At 36.0% G+C, this 22,484-nt stretch overlaps 1 protein-coding gene across 1 annotated transcript; it reads left to right on the top strand.

The window, feature by feature from the left end:
* Positions 1 to 967: 967 nt before the first annotated feature.
* Positions 968 to 22,374, top strand: LOC129000169 (G-protein coupled receptor Mth2-like). The gene is made up of 6 exons (XM_054427108.1): positions 968 to 2,254; positions 4,959 to 5,037; positions 16,464 to 16,642; positions 18,897 to 19,068; positions 20,359 to 20,527; positions 21,047 to 22,374. The coding sequence occupies exons 1-6, from the start codon at positions 997 to 999 to the stop codon at positions 21,191 to 21,193; spliced, it is 2,004 nt and encodes a 667-aa protein (XP_054283083.1). The 5' UTR covers positions 968 to 996; the 3' UTR covers positions 21,194 to 22,374.
* Positions 22,375 to 22,484: the final 110 nt, after the last annotated feature.

Here is a 22,484-nt window from a genome sequence, read left to right as displayed (position 1 = left end):
TATTGAACCAGACTGCCACTGGTAATAGTTGTCAAATATTTTCATTTTATAAAATGGGCGGACTTTAAACGGCTTTATCTAAAAAAAATAATAATAAAAAAATAAAAACTCTTTGGTAAAATAATAAATTTAGGATAAAAGCACTTTAAATAATACCTTTGACTATTAATACAACAATAGTCTTCTGCATCCAATAGTCAATGATAATACCAAACATGAATGTTGAGGTAAACTAAAATAGTTTAAGTACAATCGTATGTTTTCTTATTCAAGATTACATTGTATAATGTATAATGTATAATGTATGAGGGTAAAACATTTTTATTCCTCAAGAGGTTATAGACATTACTAATTTTGCTAATTACATATCGGTAGCGAAAATGTGGTTCGGATTCCAGATTCCACTATAAACTGTAGGCCCCTTTGCCATTGGCTGTTTGGGCTATTAATTAACAGATGTGTCTAAGGAATATGTCGGCCTTAGTCAATAACAAAACAACAAGATCGCGTCACTCATCATACACTCATCTCCATTCGTATTTGCTTAAAATACCTACTTTCGTATGGGCACTAGCCTATAAAACAAATTTTAGTTTTGAATGGTTTTGACTTGATTTAGTTTGGAAAAGATTGTACACGAAACTCACTTGGAAATTAAGGACTTTTTATTTATTTATCTATTTGAAACACTTTTCATAAGTTTAAAATAAAAAATACTTTTATCGACTAATTTTCAAACATTTACAATCATCCTCAGTTACAATTTACAACCTCTGATAAAATGGTTTATCAATCATAAATTTGATCATATAGTGCAATATAATGTTCAGCGAACATCTGTGGTTGATAAGAAGTATACAAGTTATCTGGGTATCCAATGACGTTTTCGTTTACACGTACAAACGGCAGGGTTAAATATAGCGCTGCGGCGCGGCGCTGCTTCCACAGTCGGTGTGGTGGTAGCGACGAGAGCGGATCGGCTCCACTCCACCAGGCATGACGTCCGCGGCGTCGGCGTCGGCGTCGTTGGTTATGGCGGTGCTGGTCGTCGTCTCGGCCCGCAAGTGCTGTCGTCCTGGAGATATCCTGGATCACAACCTAACCTGCGTCATAGGATCATCTCACATCTTCCTGGACGTTCCTTCTGAAGACGCGTTGTCCTGTAACGGCAACATTTCTCTAGTCAGGCCCTTTCAGGGCATGAAAATAAACTGTTTGGATGTAGTAGATAATCTAAATTTTACCAGTTTAAAAGGTGTGGTTTGCAGTGACGGGGGTGGTAAAGTGGAAGTGCCTCAAGTGAACTTTGTGAGGAAGTGTTGCCCAGAGTCCAGAAGGTATTCTGACTTCAGAGAAGGCTGTTGGGGGGATCATCCGAATGAGGTTAGGAGTGTGGAGTTACTAAGGACGATGTTCCTTAACGATTCGGACACCCCACTGGAGTTGTCTGTGGGAGTTCCGAAATGTCCTAGAGGAAAGGTTCTAGTCGATATCTTCATACATCACCGTCATGTTTGGAGGCAGGACAGCGAGTCGATCCTTTTGAAGCACCAAGGACCTTCTGACGTTCTACTGGTTCCTGAAGAGTTCTGCGTGGACCTCTGGACCGGAGACGACTATTCCCTAGTGATCCGAGCTTGTCAGGACGCTACTGTCACGTGTGATCGTGGAACTACACCTTGCATCAATAAGTGTTGCAGAGACGGCAAAGCTTACAAAACGTTCCACTGTGACAACACCAAGGATACTTTCGATGTGCAGTTCTACTCCGTTCGTCCTGACAAGGCACCTTCTCCGTCTTCAGTTTCATCCGTCGGGATTGGTTACGAAGACGCTTTCTTCAAGTGTCGGAACGGGAAATTTCCCCTGGACCCGGAGAGATCTTCGGACGATTTCTTCTTAGTGACTGATTCGGGGGACCTGTTGATCCCTGAGAATCCTCTGCACCACAACCTCATAGACTGGAGGGACTTCTGTCTAGAGCGGTTGGGAGGAAGAGTCGTCCCTTTTCTCTGCTTTCCTCCAGTTCGGACCAAGGAGACGTTCCACTTTAAGGTGATCGCTCTAGGACTCCTAGTCTCTGGAGTGTTCTTACTCATCACCTTCCTGGTGTACGCCTGTCTGCCCTCCCTTCACAACCTCCACGGTCGAACCCTCATGTGTCACGTGGCCTCCCTCCTGGCTGCATACGCCTTCCTAGTCTGTAGTCAGTTGATGTCTAGTGTTCTGCCCAAGCCGCTGTGCACCGCTACAAGTGAGTTGTGTTACCTTGTCAATATAATTCAATATCAAATCAATATAATCAATATAATTAATGTTATCAGATGGTCCAAGGCTTCTTGCGAACGAAAGAGATCCTTGCTAGGGTAGGTGCGCAAATCCCATTCAAATGATAAGTGATTGGAGATAGTTTTTTATTTTATCAATTTTTATATCTCGTTACATTCTCCCCCATACTCAATGATAGTATAGAGGAAGTATTGTTATCATTAAAATTGTGTAGTTTGAGTTTGGGTAGAAATTTCCGTTTTGGAATCACCCAGAATTGATTGTCCGTGTGGAGGTTTATAAAGTTGCAGACTACACCTGTGGTTCGATTTGCTCTAAATTGTGTATGTTGGTTCAAATCCATGGTATCTCCCAGCGTTTTTCATGTTCTTGAAATTTAGTGAGTTTCCTATAAAAACCCAAAAAGTATATTTTCACAAAAACGGCATGAACGATTTTAATCAAAATATGGTATGATTTGATTCTTTTAATTCTTAACAACTTAGTACAACCCTCAATGCTGTAAAAAATGTATTACTGTAGGACTATTGATTTGTCTGAAATATATGTTGTACATCTTACGAGAATTTACCCTTAGGTATTGGTATCACAACTCTTTCTTTTGTTTTATATAGATTTAGTAATTACGAGTTAGATCTTTTATAAAATATTTCACAATAATTAATGTACTTTTGCCATGGCATTTACAGTTTCAATATTATATTCAGCTAAGCAAATATTTTTAAAGTTAATTGTGTTAGTCTATTCTAGTAGTTGTAGGTAAAGCTTAAAGCAAACTGAAAACCTATAGGTTTGGTAACAATGGTTCGAAATTGTATTTTGAGGGTATACGATCGATACATAACTCTTACTACTAACATCAAAGGTTTGTGACTACTCAAATATTCTCATTGTAAAATAATTACGACCGTAAACTATGTATGAAATAGATGAACGGATCATTGAATAAGGGTTTCTAGGAGTAATCCTCTAAAGTGATGCTAGAACATGACACGAGAATTCCGTACAAACCGAACACACCAGTCACAGCAGACCTACATCACTGTCACTGTCAGATTAGAAATCCCGTCTACTGAATCTCTATGTAATTAACTAATCATGTTCAACATAAAAAACACGAACAATCAATTTATTTTATTATTACCTTAGAAACTCATGTCCAGAACTATACGTATCAAGCTTTGTACATGTATTTTTACGTGTACACAAATGCTTATGTATAGAATATTTTACATTTACAGGAAATCACGAATTGAAAGTGAGTAAGATGTAGTAGGGTTAAAGTATTTTCACCAACACCTATCGTTGTTATGAGAAAGGCAAATTCATAGAGTAGCTTAAAATAATTTCGTTGAATTGGCATAGATCCATCTATATATATAAAAGGCAAAGCCCTCACTCACTCACTCATCACTAATTCTCCCACTTCCCATTTACCTAGGAGGCTGAAATTTGGTACACTGATTCTTTAGACATTAAATAGGAAAACTAAGTTGTTTTTATTCTGATCGGACTCTCGGGCTCCGTCCCAGTGGCTCTGGAGTTTCCCATGTTAACCTTATTAGTACTCATATTTAAATGGAATTAATGAATCTTAACAGCTGTATCAATTACACAAGTTGGTTCTGTTCTATGATGTTCAATAGCATTAAAGTTACAAGGATTACCATCAGGGTGCAGCACTATTATTTTTTTTAAATTTATGACAACAACTAATTTGCAACCAAAAAGTGAGGCGTAGCGAACGAACTTCAACCTGGAGGCGAGTTAGCGTAGCGAACGAGCTAACCTTGAAGGCAAGTGAGCGCAGCGAACGAGCACCAACCTAAAGGTGAGTGAGAGTAGCGAACGAACTTCAACCAGGACGTGATTGAGCCATGCGAACAAGCTCACTTATGAAGTATAACGGGGCAAAGCCCGCGGGTACAGCTAGTTTTATATAATGTCAAGTTAGTATCTACGCAAGTATAAATATTCTTTACTGATTATCCACGATTCCCAGGTCCATCTACGACCAGTTCCAACTACCCAATGGGTACTGAGAGATTTACATTCAGAACTCCTGGATACTGTACTTACTAAATAATAATGTTGAGTATATGATACCTCAGAGTAATAAAACAAAATATAATAATTTTGTTTTATTACTCTGAGATGATACATACATAAAGCTGAATGATTAAGGCTAAAGCGAGACGCCAAACGTTAAATGTTAAACTGCGAAAGAAATCATGGGCGGGTTTAAATGGATAGACAATGGAAGTGAGAATAAGTGTTAAAATGATATACAAGTACAAAACTAAAGATTTCTTTAAATTTTAATGGAAGCCAACCGTAGTTAATTTACAGGCTTCCTTTGTCCCAAAAGGTTAGGAAACCATACAGTTCTGTGAATAATCCACGCGTTCCAATAAACTGAAATAGTGGTCTCAACTCTAAAACTTCAAAATTTAAAGTATATAATATGATTCGCATTTAAAAAATAGTATGAGCAGTAACGTAGTTTTTAAAAGTGGTGCTGCACTTTGAAGTAGCGTGAACATAACAATTGTTTGTGAAAAGAAATATAAGAAATCTTTCATTATTTATAACCATCATTATTATGCATACCACGTTTATAACCAGGGAAGGATAAATCAACAATTTTAAAATTAACTTTTTTGTTTCAGGTTACGGAATACAGTTCTTCTTCTTGGCTGCATTTTCTTGGTTGAATGTGATATGCTTCGACATATGGTGGACTTTCGGGTGAGTGTATGGAAAACGTTTGACCGGACTATAACTTATCGAATGATATGTATGATTCCTTTGAGACCAACTGTTGCCCATATCCATTGTCAGTGTTGCACTTTTTAACCGATTAGTATCGGGGGACCAATCCATGGATCGGCATAGTTTATTTCGATTGTAAAATCAATATAAAGGAAACTCAAGTTTATTTTTACAACTAATTTTGGCTTTCATTACTTACGTTTCAATTAAATTTCAATTTATTATGATGGAAATTTTAACCTGGAAATCCACAACACATTAATTTATTTTACAATCGATGGTAAAAAAACCTATACTTACTTGCATAAACATATTTTTTGACAGTTTTTTTTTTTTTAAACTAAAACCGCTGATTGGAAATTTTTGATTAAACTATAATTTACATAAAATAAAAATACAATACTATTATTCAAATATTTATTTTATTGTTAATTATATTAATTATTTATTGTTAGTTATATTATTTAAGTTGTTCAGGAGGGTATGCCCTACAACTGTGCAAAAAACCGGGACTACATGATTTTTCCCCACTCATTTAGCTTTGTTGACTGGCTATAAACCAAAGTTTGCTAACCATTGCCTCAGTACTTTGGGGATTAAGTTTTGTTAGGAGAGAGCTAAGTAAAATTATCAGTATTTGATCGAACTATTTTCCCATAAATAGATTAATCTTCAGAGTAATCTTGCTCAAAAGTTACAACTGATGTTTTCCTTTTGAGCTGTATATTGTAATTTGCTAGTATACTTTGGATGGATTGTTATAAACACATGTTACAAGTCTTTTGTTTACTTTTTTCTTGTTATTTTGTTTAAACAACATAGTTAATTGGTGACAAAATCAGTTGTGTAGCAAAGTACAAATTTTCCTGGGGTGGGCTGTCGTCAATCACGTTTTTATGCCAGAAATAAATATTTCGAATAAATATCTAAAATAAATATCCCTGTCCAAACAAGCAAGCATACATACTGAACAAGTAAACATTGCTCATAAAGAGTACTGTATAGGATCGGTTAATCTGAGATTTTTTTTATTTCATCAAACCATTGACTTCATCACAGACCTACTGTTAGCGGCACTGATACATCATTTTACCGCGTATTATGACGTGCTTGCTATGCACTACTTTTTCAGCTGATTGTTATAGTTTGACCGCACAGTATCTTATCAGCTGATCGATTATTATCTGAGTGGACAGCATCTGACCGTACAGTATTAACCAGCTGTATTTCACTGTAGAGTATCTTATCGGCAATCGGATCGTAATTTTTGGTAGATCTTTAGGCCGTAAAAGCTGATCGGTTCTTGTTTGACTTACCTTGCCTTGTCCAATGATAATGTTTGGCTGCACAAGATCAATCTATGTTTGGTATGGTACTGTATCTATCAACTGATGTGGCCGGATGTGTAAGCGGAAATCGCTTTCAGCTCGTTCGCCACGCGGAAACTAGTTAAATTCACCTCATTTCCACCTGTTACTAACTCTTATTGCCGTCACTGTAACTTGTGTCACAATAATAAAAGGGACGTAATAGCATTGCCTACAGCACCCACGCAGCAGGTCCACGAGCAGGAGCAAGCCTCCTCCACGTGCTTATGCGTTGTTAACAGTAGCATTTAAGGATGTCCAAACGAATGTTTATTAAATGGGGGAGTTAGAAGTTAAAAAGAACAAAAAAGGTTGATACGATGATTACTATTATGTTTTCTGGGTTATTCGGTATATAAACATCCGAGGCCCCCCTCTCAAACAATGTTTTCCTGGCTTACGGCTTTGTATCCGGTTGATATATTATTTATCGCTTTGCTATCAAAATGTATGTTAGAGTATCATCGTGTTTCATTGTATATTTCCCTACAATACTTGATATTTAGACTACGTTACACAGGTAACCTATCACGTGACATTGTGTGAACGGCGGATGACGTCATGGTGTCAATGTTGACCACTTCAGCCAATAACGTCTCTCTGGGGTGCCAAGACAGGCCCAATATTGGACCCAAGGGCCGAGGCAAACAATAACATTTTATTAGTCTATTAAAACCTTTTCGATGTAATTTTGTTGCACAAGATTGTTGGATTAATTTGTTATTTTGGGGGAGTTTTGTTTTCCCACGACATTGGCATTTTTTGCGTCTTTTTTCAACAGAATAGTCTAGACCCTAGTCTAGATTATATTTAAGTTAAGCCTTGTATTGGACAGTTTTATTAATTAATAGCCCAACATGGAATCTGAATCCAGAACCCACACTTCAGCATTCAGCTGCAATGTGCATTCCAAATCATTCAGCACAGAGCTAACCCAACATTTAGATTTTAAGGCGAGCACACTCACTCGTCTATCTAGATAATTTCATCAAGTAGTCAAATTGTTTTCAAAATCTTATTGTATCCTACTTCCATTTGTTATTTATTCAATCATGTTTAAGGGGTTATTACACCAATGGACATAATGGCTCTATTTGCTATCTAATTTGAACAAGATTATGTTAGTGTTCGTGTCATCAATGGGCGTTTCTATAAACCAGTATCTCTTCGCACGTACACTGTGAGATCTTGTGACGAAAGTGTGAGGAATTACTGCCGTCGCAGCAGAGTACTCATTAAGAGGATTTTCGGTTGCTTCGATACAGTAGTTAAAAAGTTTGTAGAACAAAAATATACAGATAATTCCATAATTTCGAAGTACAAAGTGTTTATAAAAAACTTATTTTGGCTAAATAAAAAACCTTATCCGATCAAACTTTTTAAAAACACAACGGAATGTTTAGGAACGATTTTAAAGAGAAAGAGAGCGTTACAATAAGGCATACATAGTTATAGCCAAATAAATACTGAATTATTACATATTGCGAATATCTAGCAACTGAAATCATTACTTTGGAATGCATAATTTTCATTTTCGAGAAAGTGTTTTCTCTATGAATCTACATGCATAAAAAAAAAAAAAAACAATCAATTGAGCACCTTTCGGAAACAAAGATGGATGATGTTGAACCTATTCATACTAGATCCAACCAAATTTGAATTAAAATATTCACAGCACAGCCCATAATAAACCAAAACTATAAAATAAATAAATGATAAGCCCTAAAAATAGATGTCTGTGATGTACAGAACAACACGCAATACAGTGAGTGAAATACTTGAACGGATGCGGCAGCTGAACTAGTCAACTATCGTGTTTATGAGACGTCCTCCACGTCAGTAGCTTTTCAGGAATAGAAACTTCGACGCCGTTGCAAAAATCACTCTACTTTTATTTACAGTTGTAGTTGAACATAGGCTACTTAGAAAATATGCACGTTTAAAACAAACAAGGAACTAGAACTAGACTGCAGCGAGGAAAAGGTTCGCGCGTTTTAATGTTGACACTATGACGGCCGCAATATCGACAGTGCTCGATCCAGTGCACATAATATACAATCTGGAGTTCGTTGGAACATAATACATTGGAGGTCAGGTGTATCTAGTCGTAAGCTGACTAATTTCTTTATCTGCACAAGGGGTAAAATTCCGGGGGTAAAATCCTGGGGGTAAAAATCCGGGCCCTACATTTACAGTTGCCTAAACGCTAGTTATATGGGCAGGAGGTAAAATTCCGGTTTTTAATGTTAATCTAATTTATCACGCTCTGTATATTTTCATTAGACTCCCCGCGAACAAACTTAAACGAGCTCAGGTTACTACGTCATAGTGACGTCAGCTTTGCCAAGGGGGTAAAATTCCGGGGGGATAAAATTCCGGCAACCCGTAGTGAGGGGACCGCGTCTCGTTGTCCCGCCGTCTAGTTGTACCTACGTCTACTTGTACCTCGAGGCCTAGGGACAACTAGTCGTAGGTACAAGTAGACGGTGGCACACCCGACTAGTTGTACCTGCAGATTTTTAGGAGGTACAACTAGACGTAGGTACAAGTAGACGTAGGTACAACTAGACGTGTATCCCACCGACAAGTAGTATCACCTAGCTTGTACTTATGCGACCAGTTGTCCCTACGACTAGTAGTCCCGACGACTAGTGGTCCCTCCGTCTAGTGGTCCCTACGTCTTGTTGTACCTACGACTAGTTGTACCTACGCGTATTTTGCGTCCTTATAGTCTAGTTGTATCTATCCTTCAATTCGTTACCCTGTTTAATTGATTACTGCACGAGTACTTTTTAATAATACCCTTAACTAAATCAGGACTGCAGTGTTCCGAGTCAATTAAGTATGATTTGCAAATATTTTTCACCGCACTACGATGTTTTAGTAGTTTTATAGACGTTAATTGGAGGCTGAAAGCTGCGCATTGCTGTCCAGAGTCGAAATGGCAGCTATAAATGTAATTAAAATGTTCCAGCCCTAGTATCGAAAATCGCTTATTTAATTAAAACATTTATATATATCATTAAATATACAAGCAGTATATCCTTAATGAATTGCAATAGACCGCTGCCTAGCAATTATGTATTACTATTTTTGCTGATTCCTTTAAATATTTTTTCACATAACCTTAAAGTATTTGCATTGATTAGTGTGCATTTCTTATAGTTTACAATGGATTTCCCAGTGAACAATGAACATGAACAATGAAGTGTACAATGAAGTTGGCGGGTTGCTATGCTGGTGACGAAGAACAACTAATTATGAAAATAAAATCAAAACAAATGGAAAATATTCCAAACACATGTATAATTTAAAATTAACATGTGATTTTAACTTTTTAACTTAACTTTTTAACTTTTTAACTTATTATAATTTAAAATTATACATGTGATTGGAATATTTTCCATTTGTTTTGATTTTATTTTCATAATTAGCCTAGTTGTTCTTCGTCACCAGCATAGCAACCCGTTAAACCCATGTTAGTTTATAAAAATTTGTAATTCTTTTTTTATGTCTTTTTAGCCTATTTTAATTTATAAAGGCATTCTGTAGATCGCCAGGAAAATACATTTCCACTGATATGCGGATATTTTCTCTGTGATGTTCACGATCTGATAAAAAGGTTGTAAAGAAACATGCTTGCCTATATTATTGACTAGCTGTTGTACCCGTGCTTTGTAACGGGAAGAGAACACGAAATAGAAACATTTTGATCTATACATCTGTTGATATAGTATATTTCGTACCTAGGGCCGAAAATTAGGTTGTGGTAGGTAGGTATGTGCAAAACCATTTCGGTCCGTGGTACGAACGCTATTTTTCACCGCACTATACCCTATTATCACTATTCACCACTATAATAATGCACACTGATAGTCAACACAACTACAACTTTAAGGTTATGTGAAGAAATAATTTGAGGAATCAGCAAAAATAAAAATATATAATTGCTAGGCAACGGTGATAATAACACAATTCTATTGCAATGCTATGGATTTTGATTGTGTATTTAAAATGCATTCACGTTTTAAGTAAGTAAGCGGACAGCTGATTTTGCGGCCCCGGCCTGTAAAAAGCCTGCTCGGTCCCCAAATTACGACGACAGCTGGCATGGCCAGCAAAACATAACTTTCAGCCACCAATTATAACGTATGTAATACAGCCAAAAACATCATAGTGTGGTGAAAAAATAGTTACACATAAGACTTTTAAAAACAAAATTATGACTTTATGGCCTTAATAGGATAGCTGTTGTCATAAATATAAAAAAATAATAGTACTGCACCCTGTTGGTAAACCTTGTAACTTTTTAATGCTATTCAATATCGTAGTACCAACTTGTGTAGTTGAAACAGCTGACAAAATTCTTTTATTCCTTTTAAATACGATTACTCGTAAGGTTAACATTGGAAACTCCAGAGCCACTGGGGTGGAGCCCGAAAGGACTTTTAAGATAAAATTGCGTCTATATGTTAATCGGGAATGTGAGCTATCATCATACCAAATTTCAGCCCAATCCGACCAGTATTTTTCGCGTTTACTTGTCACAAACATACATCCATCCATCCATACATCCAAACTTTCTCATTTATAATATTAGTAGGATATATTTTCTCAGTTTTGTGTAGTTTGGTGAAAAATAGCTATCGTACCACGGGTCGATTTCATATTTGTGACTAATACCATACAAAAACACTTCATTATACTCAATTACTTGTTATTGTAAACTCTGAATTTATTTATTTAAGATAATTGTTTAAAGTTATTGTTTAAGCTAGTTAATGCTAGCTAAGTTGTTGTCTATAGAAAGGTAGAGTTTTAGTGGAAAAAACAATGATAACAAATCTTGACAAGAAATAAGGAAAACCAAAGTGTAATATGGATAAGGACTGACCAAGGGACACAAGTACATTGTTATCAAGAACAGGGGTTTCTCAATGAACTGCAGACAAGCCAAATTTTCCTGGCTTTTGTAGCAAGTTGTTTATAAAAAATTGTTGTAAGATTGTATGATTTTTAAAGAAATAAAATAAATCCCTTAAACTGGTGACAAGTTGAAGGGGAGATACAACTAGCCGTAGGTACAACTAGACGTAGGTACAAGTAGGCGTAGGTACAACTAGTCGTAGGTACAAGTAGTCGTAGGTACAAGTAGTCGTAGGTACAAGTAGTCGTAGGTACAAGTAGTCTTAGGTACAAGTAGACGCAGACGTATGAGGTACAAGTAGACGGTGGCGTACCCGACTAGTTGTACCTGTAGATTTTTAAGAGGTACAACTAGACGTAGAGACAACTAGTCGTAGGTACAACTAGACGTCCGCACCATCGTCAAGTTGTACCTACAGCTTTGGACGAGGTACAACTAGACGCCTGTCACCAAAATGCAGCAGGTACAACTAGACGCCGGTACAAGTAGACATCGCCCCGTAGTGAGCTCTGGCTTACCTGGTACAGGCTACTGGTTGTACCAACCAGTACCGTAACGAACGAATACTCCGACGTTTTCAGATCACCGCACAGACAAGTAGGTCTATCGCGGCGGACAGTAGAGGTTTCTAAAATAATCAATAACAAAAGACGTTACTAAAAATGTCGACAAACGATTATTTCAACACACCGTGCTGAACCTCTGCATTTTTCCGTTTGCAGTATTTATAAGCCTCAATAAATTTATGTACTTCTGGAAAAAATACATACACATAAATACGCAATCCATTACCGAGAAAAGTTTCTTAGTTTTAACAAACAGATATGGCTGAGCCAAGTTGTCTTAGTTACAACTAAACGTTATCACTTATGTAGGTTTGACAGGCTACTCTGGCAAAACTAAACAACGCAGAAGTAAACGCAGTCATTTGTGAACACAGACAACTTGGACGGACGTTGTAGTAAAGTTTTCAGCATTGGTTTACAAAGAACAGCTGGACTGCCTCCCGCCAATTTTACGCCCGGTTCCCGCCGGTTCCCGCACTGCTGTGCATAGAGGAAGACTGATCACCGGACATTATACATTATACAGGGTGGAAGTGATTATTCAATGACTATATAAATGAGTAACGGGTGGGAAACGCAATAAATAGTCTTTGTATTACAGCCAACTGATGGGCATGAAGTATGTGTTTTAAATAGAATAAAAAATATTATGACGAATCTACTTGATCTTAAACTATTTCTTCAGCATTTTTTAAGTCAGCCCATCTGATCCTCCTTAATTACTGGAGATTCCATGTTTTACTCCTAATTTTAAAGATAATCGTGACACTAATGCCGAAAACAGATCCACGGTATGAACATTTTGATCCCTTCTAATTTTGGAATTATATGAAGAATAAATTAAATACAGTACCGTACATGTTTTTTGGGGATACGTTCTTTCATTTTCTGACAGGAGCGAAAAAAAAACTAAAGAACATCTGATCAGCTGTCAAAGAAATACTCTACACGGTCAACACTACAACATAACCTAATGAAATTAATTGGTTGATTAGGGAAGTTGGTGTGCAAAAACTATTCAGATCTTACCCATCCAATATTTTGAACTTTTTTCCATTTTTATCAGGAAAAAAACCATGAAATTGTTCCCATTTCACAATCATCTGAATGGCATTTACAGAATGCAAAATTCACAAGTCTGACTCAGACAGCTCAGACCCAATTAAGATTCATGTCATCAACTAATGAGCCAGTTACACTGACAGATCGTGTTTCAAGTGTTAATAGAAGTCAGTTTTCTCCGATTCCATACAGAACGTTTAACCATAGATAAAACATACTTTCTTGGTAGATTTCTCACCGTTATGGATGAGCTGAAGACTTGCTGAATTTTATTGTTAGTTCCGTTCGGTGCACTAGAGGTCGTGTTTTGTTTACATTCAGTCATTTAAACCTCGTTTAACCAAATAAAACGATCTAAACAATAACTCGTTACCTAGATATATAATCAAACAGTAACCCTAAAATAATAGAAAAGAAATTTCGTCGACATTAGCGATCAATGTCACCGGAAACGAACTAGACACGAAAAAAGAGCTTCAAAATTTACAATGGGATGAGAACACTACTTGTGTTGGTTAGTCTATGGTTTAGCATAACTGATTCCAGAGTACTGTGTGATATTTGTATGTTTTAAAATTATATCAATGGTTTTGTTAAATTAAAATATTCATGGTACCATTGACGATGAATAGTGAAAGTAGACTTATAATCCTATTATAAAGTTTGTATCTTGTTTTGGTATGTGTTTTTTGGTGGTAACTTTTGAATGCACTAATGTACGTAGAATAAATAAATGTGTCTAGTCTTGCCTATTTTAGGGCAGATGTTACGATTTGTGCTTTGACTTTTATACCAGAGGACAGGGAATGGTTTACAAATATATTATGTTGAAATATCTTAAAAGAAAATTAAACAACAAAACCCTCTATACATAAACCAGGCAGACCCGAACTTGAAATTGTTTTCAACTGATTCATAAAGACGATAATACGGTACCTGTAAAAAATTTAAACAGGTATCACTTCTCTACAAAATATTCTATACATAAACTATCGACGCAGTAACGTAACCCATGTGAACTGATGTTTTTTGCGGTATTAGCTGTCACATGCGTCCCTGATGGGGGTGCAAGGGGGGCTGTGCCCCCTCAACTGTTAGGAATTTCTATTAACAATACTATATTTTAGCTTATTTTTTAGACCTAATAGTGCTTATACCGTTATCCGTGTGGTAAGACATATATAGATCAAACTGTTCTTAATTTTTGGGTTCTTACGAAACGATACCTTTGCCCCGATTATGCCTGTAATTAGGAACAATTGATATGCAAGCTCAGTTATTCTTCAAAGTACGTACAACAAGGGAGTATGTTTTATCTTTGACTATTAACCTACATCTACGGTACAACTTATTATACACTTATTTGGTGTTCAAGCTTGATTACATTGTTGATTGTTGTCTATAGACAAATCTTTTGAACTGCACTTATTACCCTTTTAGAAAGAGGCAATGACAAGAGATTGCATGCATTTAGTCAGCTGTTACTACTAGTTGCATCACATTGTTTATTTGTTTGTTCACAGCTTCAAAGCTACAAAGATAGAATAGTCTTTAGATTTAGTTTATGTTTGTTAACACATTTGGTTCAGGCTGATGTGATCAATAGCCTTACAAGCCTCTTTGGTCAATATTTATCTTTGCACGAGTTTTGTAGAGTTTTTCGATTCACGTTTAAAAAACTCCTTTCTTTCATGGTCAAGGAGGATACTAATCTGTTTCTGAGCAAAAAGTTTCGTATGTTTCTCACCGTAAATTTGCTCCAAGATGTGATAATTATAACAATTCGTCTCCAGACAGAAAAAGATGATCGATTGTAGTAGGTCAAGTTACAATATACACTTGTGGTCTCCACACCTGGACTATGAAGCCTTTAGTTTACCCCCCCCCCCCCATCTCTACCCAAGGGTCAAGGGTTCGAGTTACTCTCAGGTTGTAGGCAGACTTCCTCATCTCCCATGGATCCCAAGACGCCACCGGCCTTTAAACACGTTTTAGGAATTGAAACTGCACTGTTATTTCATAGAACGGTACCAGTATCACAAGTTATCAGTATATATTGTAGAAAAATGTGCTATGTTATTAAATCACAAAATACCTAATACAAATACATATAATTATAGAACACACATGCAAAATGTATATAGGCCCTGCTTGTGCTTTTTTAGACACATTTTTTACATAAATAACCTATTCAACATAAAATATGAAATATTTAGTGTACTCAATTCCTACAAAAAAAGGCAGATCAAAATCAGATGAAATAGTTTCCAGTTTCCCACAAGAGTAAAGTGGAAGCATAGTCGTATTTTCGCAAGCATTTAAAAGAGAAAGAACCACGAAAGAACAAAGAAAAAACGTGAAAGTCGTTGAAGGGTCAAGCTCAAGCAACTGTGAAGTGACAAAAAAAGAAGCGACGACGTCACTAACAGCTGATTGTAAATGTCCATTCTATGGCCAACGGGTTGATACTCTCTTGCGTATTTTATCATTTAAGAGATTAAAATGTAGGTCTAATTCAGCTGAGTCAACTAGGGAACAGCTGATAGTGATAGTAGACCTTGAGACCTATCACACGGACATCGGAACAAGCATATCTTGTGTACATTGTACAGAGCAGGGATGGCGACAAGCACACTTTGTTTGTTATGTCCACAATGTCACTTCTACGAACAGCAGGGCGTGGTGACTGGTAAACCTTTGCAAAGGTTAATATCGTGCTAAACTTCTCCGATGTCACAAACTTTCTCCAAAACTTTACTGATGACCACAAGAGTTGTAGATTAAGTTTAATGATTTGATTTGATTGATCACTTTTTGATTCCTCATTTATTTTGCCATAAAATTGTGTAATTAGATGAATATTTTATCGTCACTGAGATTGGCAAAAATAGACCATCTAGATTCCCAGTTCACTTATTGTACAATTTTAACCATGAATCTAGCAGCTGAGCTGCTACAGTGTTTACTCTTTATCCTCATTCTGTGGTGCTGTCGAATGTTTGTCTTCGTTGTTGACCTGGCGAAAGTTGCAGCAATAGCAATCCATCTAGACTGCAAGGGCAGCCGACTTATAGCTCACCCCGAAGAGTGATTACTGTACGAATTTTGAAACATCGAATAATATTTTCAGCAATCTCTCGACTCGACAATTCAACTCTAAAACTGCAGTATACCTGCTATGTTTTAGTTTTCCTGGTTATCTTTTCTGGCACACTCAGAGCTTTTTTTCAACAAATATGTGATTAACACCTCTACCTTTGTTAGTTGACACACAAATTTAAATGAGAATGCAACGGTTCCACCGCAATTACGTCACAGGCTGCATAGATGGAAGTGTATATTTGAGTAGAATATCCGAAAAAAGCGGATGGGGAGGATACAATAGATGCAGAATAGTGCAATTTCCTTTGATTTCTATCTGAGCCGTCATTTGCTACATTCTTAAAAAAAAGTGAAAATGACCATACAACAATGTTCCAGAGCCATCAAGTCACACACGGCCAAGGCAGAAGAGTCCTGTCGAAAGTTCTTGTGGTACTCACTGTACGCGTGGTTGGTACCTCTAGCAATCACTTCTGTTACATTCCTGGTAGACAATTACAAGCTGGTTCCTCAGGGAATCCTTCCAAACATGGGTCTACGCTATTGCTGGTTTCACAGTAAGTATTAACAGGTTGTAGCATAGAAATATAAAAAAAATTTTAAATTAAACAGATGTTTACGAATTTGCATATACAGTATGTGTTTTAATTTATTCAGATACCGGTTTATTAACAGTGTTAATATTTTCACAGTATTCAGACCAATTAGCTATTTAAGACAGTGCCACCCATTGGTTCCAAATTTTAAGCTGAATAGAATTATAAGGAGTGTAGAATGGAATGGGATGAACTTTTATGACTCACTCAATTCTGGTCTTCTTACAAAACTGACAAATTTTTTCCCAATAGTACCAGAATGACATGATAACTTGGTAAGAACCTTACCAGTCGAGTAGGTCATGTTATGTTGACTCTTACTTTATCCTGGCCTCATAATAGAAAATTTACCTAATTATTTTCTGAGTGTACTCGGATAGCAGAACATGGTAGAACTTAACTAACTAAGTCAATCATGGTCCCTGCTGCATATGACCTACAAAATCGACAATTTTGTTTTGGCTGGTAGTATCAGGCTGGCATAACTTGGTAGAAAACATACTAGTTGAGTTATCCACAATGACTCCTACACCATCCTGGCCTCCTAAAAAAATCTTGCCAACTTTTATTGGAGACTGGGGGAAAAGATAATAATTTGAGCTTTACTAGTTCATTCAGCCATGATAACTCCTCCTTCATCCTGGCCTTCTAACACTCCAATTATACTAGTGTCTGAACTTGATGTAGGAACCTTACTAGTTAATTCAGCAATAATGGCTTCTACCTTATCCTGACCTGACCTCCTGATACAGCATTGGGGGGCATTGGCCAATGTTTGTCTATGAGTATCAGGGTGGCAGAACTCATACTAAATACATACAGACATTAACGACTTATGTTCTGAGTCTACACTGAGTCTATGGTAGACCATAGTGGGAACTTAACTATGATCAGTTTATAAATTTTAGGGGGTTTAGGGGAATAAATCTATATCCTACACTTGATCTTACCTTTTAAACAATAGCTCAACAGCTGAGGTCTCAACAGCTGAGGTTTATCAAAAAGCAATCAGCTTCAACATATGTTGCATACATTGAGCAAAAAAGTACTTGAGGGACTTTCCCTCAAATAGCCTAAATTTAATTAAGAGACTATATTTGTTGAGTCAAACAACTCCCTTGTTCCTGACTACAATCAGGCTGTTGCCTAGTTTCAGGATTATTTATTGCTAGCAGGCAAGCACTGACTTGAGACACAATCTTTTTACTGTAATTCATAATATTTTAATGTACTATGTATATTGTAATGTTTTTGATGATATATCTCATACTTTTAACTATATCTTGGTACAGGAACATAGGTACTGATTAGAACATAATCTTGTACTTGTACTTTTATCAATGACTTATGAAGAAAAGAAAGTTTAATTGATCACATACCCAATATTAAAAGAAATGTTAATCAAATTAAATTTACCATAACCGTTTTGAGTTTTTTTGCATGTAACTGCTTTTAAAATAAAATTACGAATATGGTCATAAGCATTTAAGTTACAGTTTAAACATTCAATAAATCTGATTCACAAAAAACTTAAACCTTACATCCCTGTCATGATAGGGCTTGTGTTGTGTTCAATGAAGTAGACCGTTCATGTGTTCAACATTGACTTGTGGCAGCAACAGAGTTTGTAATATTTACCAACTTACAATAGAAAGGGGAAGGTAGCTCCATTGTTGCCTTAACTGCTTCAAGATTGCTTTCAACTTACATGCTTAATAAAGAGAAGTTTCCATAATAAACAATTGTTTTGCTATGTAATCTTAATAAATAAATATATTGATAAAGAAACAAAAATCCTTTAGCTTTAAATACATTACTAACTTGTCACTGAATGTTAAGATAAACACACATAAGAACTGAGATTTGTGTTTGTTTAAAAATGAGTGTCTATCAGGTAACCAAATTAAGATATACAAATTGACAAAACTAATAAGAGACAAACTGGTTTTATAACTGAAGCATTTTTTAATTGTTACCATCAAAGATTATGTCAATATGTAAAACGGGGTATTTATTTTTCTTACCTGCTTTACAAGTTAATAAATTAGGCTGAACTGAGATAAATTGTAACTCACTTGGATAGCTGAACTGAATCTGAATCGTAGGTCAGTTCAACAATGTGGTCATTTCTTAAAGACCAAAGGTTCGACAATCTACTTTGTCCTTCTTTGAATTTCAACTTCTAAGTAAAAGTGTCTGTTTTTGTCAATCATAGGAGACACACATGGAAAGACAGTATTCTTTAACCTGCCAGTGATGATCCAGATCACTACAAATGTTGTCTTCTTCGCCCTCACCATCAGGAACTGTTCCAAGATTAAATCTGAACTCCAACAGATGCAGAACAACTCCAACGCCAAACTGAAGTACCATGCGGATATAAACAAGTTAGTTTAACAGGTGTTTGATGGGTCAATATTTAACTCAGAAAACACTCACGATAGAGGGGACAGACAGATGCTGAAGATCATAAAAGTGTCAAGAGTTACACGGACATTACGTCTCTGTTCATTACATTTTTTGGTCGAGTTTTGGACCACTGACGACCTCTAGTCAAGATTTAATATACTGTACTGTTTATTCATGGGCTGGGTTTATAGCTGAGAGGTTATAGTGCTCGCCTTTAACAATCAAATGGTCACCGGTTCGATCCTGAGAAAAGTCAGTAGCTTTTTGATGGTTCCAAACTGGACCTAGCTGTTCCTGATCAGTTGGCTTTTAATAAGTGGTCCGGACTATTGAAACACCTGTTCTTAGTTAAATTATAGTACCTATATTTCATCACTGGGGCCTTAAGTGACTCTTTTTGACCCGAGGTCAACGGAAAATGTGCGAGGGTTGAAGGGACACTTTTTGCCCATGTGAAGAACTATATTTTTCTTCAAAATTGCACCATTATTTTAACAAACTATGTTACGAAACTAAATAGTTTTCATTTTAAGTAACCTCTCAAAACTACATCTAACTTGTTTTCAATTTAATTTGCTAATGGAAATAAGCAGCTGTTTAGTGAGTGATTTAATCGTTTTGTCTATTATTGTGTTAGTGTACATGTACTGATTATACTATCGATATGTCAAACTATTTACAATAAGGCAACAATAAACTTCAATCGATTAAGCAATCGATTCATACTTTCGATAGATACGATTGTTTACAATCAAAATTTACAACTGAGTTGACAACAGCTGATTTTTACTCCCCAGAGAGTAAAAATGCTACCGGTACTTTAGACCCACAACGCATGCATTAAAAACAACTGATTTTGATGCAGTAGGCTATGACAAAAATCTTAATTTGGCTACAATACAATTACAATCACAAAATAAAATCAAGGTTGGGCCACAACACGTCTTACTTGCTAAAAAAAAATAAAAATACTAAACAATAATAAATAATGACTAAATAATGATATTAAATAATGATATTAAATAATGATATTAATTTGAAGAATTCCTTTGAAATTCCTGGAAAATGTGTGCAATATTTCAAGATACCGTTAAAATTATCAAAGGTACATCAAATAGAAAATTTAAAAAAAAATGTGTCATTGTGGGCTCCCTCCCCTACTATTTGTAACGGTTGCTCGGCTAAACTATTGTCAGTTTCCTTACATTTTAAAATAACAAGCTTTTGAATACACTGTAATACAATAATAATTACAATTGTTTGCTCAGGCTGGCAATGAACACCAAGCTGTTTGTGGTGATGGGACTGACATGGGGATGTGAAGTGATCACTTGGTACTTCCAGAGTGGAGATAACAACTACTTCTGGTACCTGCTGGACGCCGCAAATATCTTCCAGGGGTTCTTCATCTTCCTCATCTTTGTGATTAAGAAAAAAGTAAGTTCATGTGTGATTATTCTATTTGAGATTTTTTTTCTGCAGAATTAGTTTTAAGCGGAACTTTTGTGGTGGGTCGGTGTCGAGACAGACTACGACCAACTACCAAGACAGCGATGTCATGGGTTTTTATCCCGGTAACACCACTTGTGTTGTACAAGCACATCCCTTGTATTGCTTGAAATGGTCCACGCACAGCTCTGAATGCTGACATAAATGCAAGGTTAAAAGAAGATTAAACAAAAATATATGTAATTACTTCTGGGCTAGAGTTTATCTCAACAGCCTATAGTCCAGTAGTAAATAACAAACTATACTAGTATCTCAGCTTCTGCAATACCGGTACATTGATAATAATGTTCTATCTGAACCGTTTTACCACTATTATCAACCCATAGAAAAGTTGTAGACCAGCATACATTTGTTATCAATACTCAGGAAATGAAAACTCCAATGTGTTTTCACTTATACAAACCACACCAGATTTTGCTAGTCACCTAATTTATCCATGTTTCGCAGGTGATCAGGGCCATGAAGCTGAGGATCCATGAGGTGGTTCCAGCATGTTTCTCTGAGTTTCCAAAACATCGCCCAAGCACAACGTCTACTGTGTTCACCACTGTAGCTTCATCAGACGCTCGCCACGGCAGTCAGATCCATAAGTGATACATTCCTTCAGCAGTTTTCTATTTGTATTTGTAGTTGTACTTACTTCAGGCATAGAACAGAACACTGAACAATTATAAAATGGTTACTATATTAAGAAATACTAGATTTAAATACCTTCCTAAGTTTTGGTTGTCAAGAAACATTTATTGGTAGGATTCTCTGATTTGGAAAAGTGAGTTTGTAGAGAAAAGGATTATTAAACTGTGAGATGTCGTAGGTTCGAATCCCGATGCTGCCACTAACTTTTATCAACACTGTTTGCACTTGATTGAGCTACACACTTGATGTTCCCTGCTAAATGTGCCATTAGCTGATAATATTACAGTTTTAGTTATGTAACTTTATTAGTTCATTAATTTGGACCCCCTGATAACCAAAGAGTACCTAATAAGGCATCATAAGTTGACTTTCCTTAACTTAAAGGTTAATTATATTATTATTTGTAGTAATCCAACATTCTATTGGTTCTGTTACTGGCAGAGGGTCGAGAGAGAATGTAAATGTGAAATATAAATCTGTTCTGCACTCCTTGCTTTGGATGCTCCATAAACAGCTTCAACGCTTGAAAAAATGAATGATTTGAAAAAAAAATTGCTATGACCAAATTACTATTTAAAAGCTTTTGGTGCACCTGTATATCTCAATCAATTATGAAAGGGGGTCTAAGGTAATTTTAAATCCACATTATGATTCCTACAATGTAGTAATTGCTAATTTATACGTTTTTTTTTCTTTTTGTTGGTGAGTGATATATTTTTTCACAAATGAGTAATCTAAAAACTTTGTTTGGCTAGTGGGTATTCTAGGCTGCAGTGGCAGCCAGGAAAAAGTTGCATCTTTAATTATATAAAAAAAGGTATTTTGCATATTACACAATTATAATTAATCTCAAAATTTGTAAATTTTGTGTAAACAAACCAAAATGCTTTGTGTGATAATGATTTTGGCTGTTGATGTATTATATTTATTTTTAGGGTATCTAAGATAATTTATTTACCTAAGTACAAAACTCAGAATCCAGATTGCTCTTTGCAATTATCTATATATTGTTGATTGTTGAGTACCTATACATTTAATGAATTGATAACCGCTAAATGATAATATATCCTAGAATAATATTTCATTTATTTTTATATGTTGTAAAATATGTTGTGATAAATAAAGACATTTTCGTAAAATGTGCCTGTTTTCAAACAAATTTACCAGTTGGAATTTATGCCATGGTCATCTTATTGACATTTTCAACCAGAAACATATTTTCACACACAAATGAAATCTGATGTATGAG

The sequence above is a fragment of the Macrosteles quadrilineatus genome, unplaced genomic scaffold, assembly GCF_028750875.1.
Source record: "Macrosteles quadrilineatus isolate MER2022 unplaced genomic scaffold, UCM_ALF_1.0 Scaffold_8__2_contigs__length_117827958, whole genome shotgun sequence".
NCBI lineage: Eukaryota > Metazoa > Arthropoda > Insecta > Hemiptera > Cicadellidae > Macrosteles > Macrosteles quadrilineatus.
The sequence above is the reverse complement of the archived record's forward strand: the minus strand, read 5'-3'. Positions and strand labels throughout refer to the sequence as shown.

Excerpts from the sequence above, each read along its gene's own strand:
- LOC129000169 (XM_054427108.1), top strand. The coding sequence starts at position 997 with ATGACGTCCGCGGCGTCGGCGTCGGCGTCGTTGGTTATGGCGGTGCTG. Across the intron at positions 16,643-18,896 it reads ACGCTATTGCTGGTTTCACA|GAGACACACATGGAAAGACA; the intron begins GTAAGTATTAAC and ends TGTCAATCATAG. Across the intron at positions 20,528-21,046 it reads TCTTTGTGATTAAGAAAAAA|GTGATCAGGGCCATGAAGCT; the intron begins GTAAGTTCATGT and ends CATGTTTCGCAG.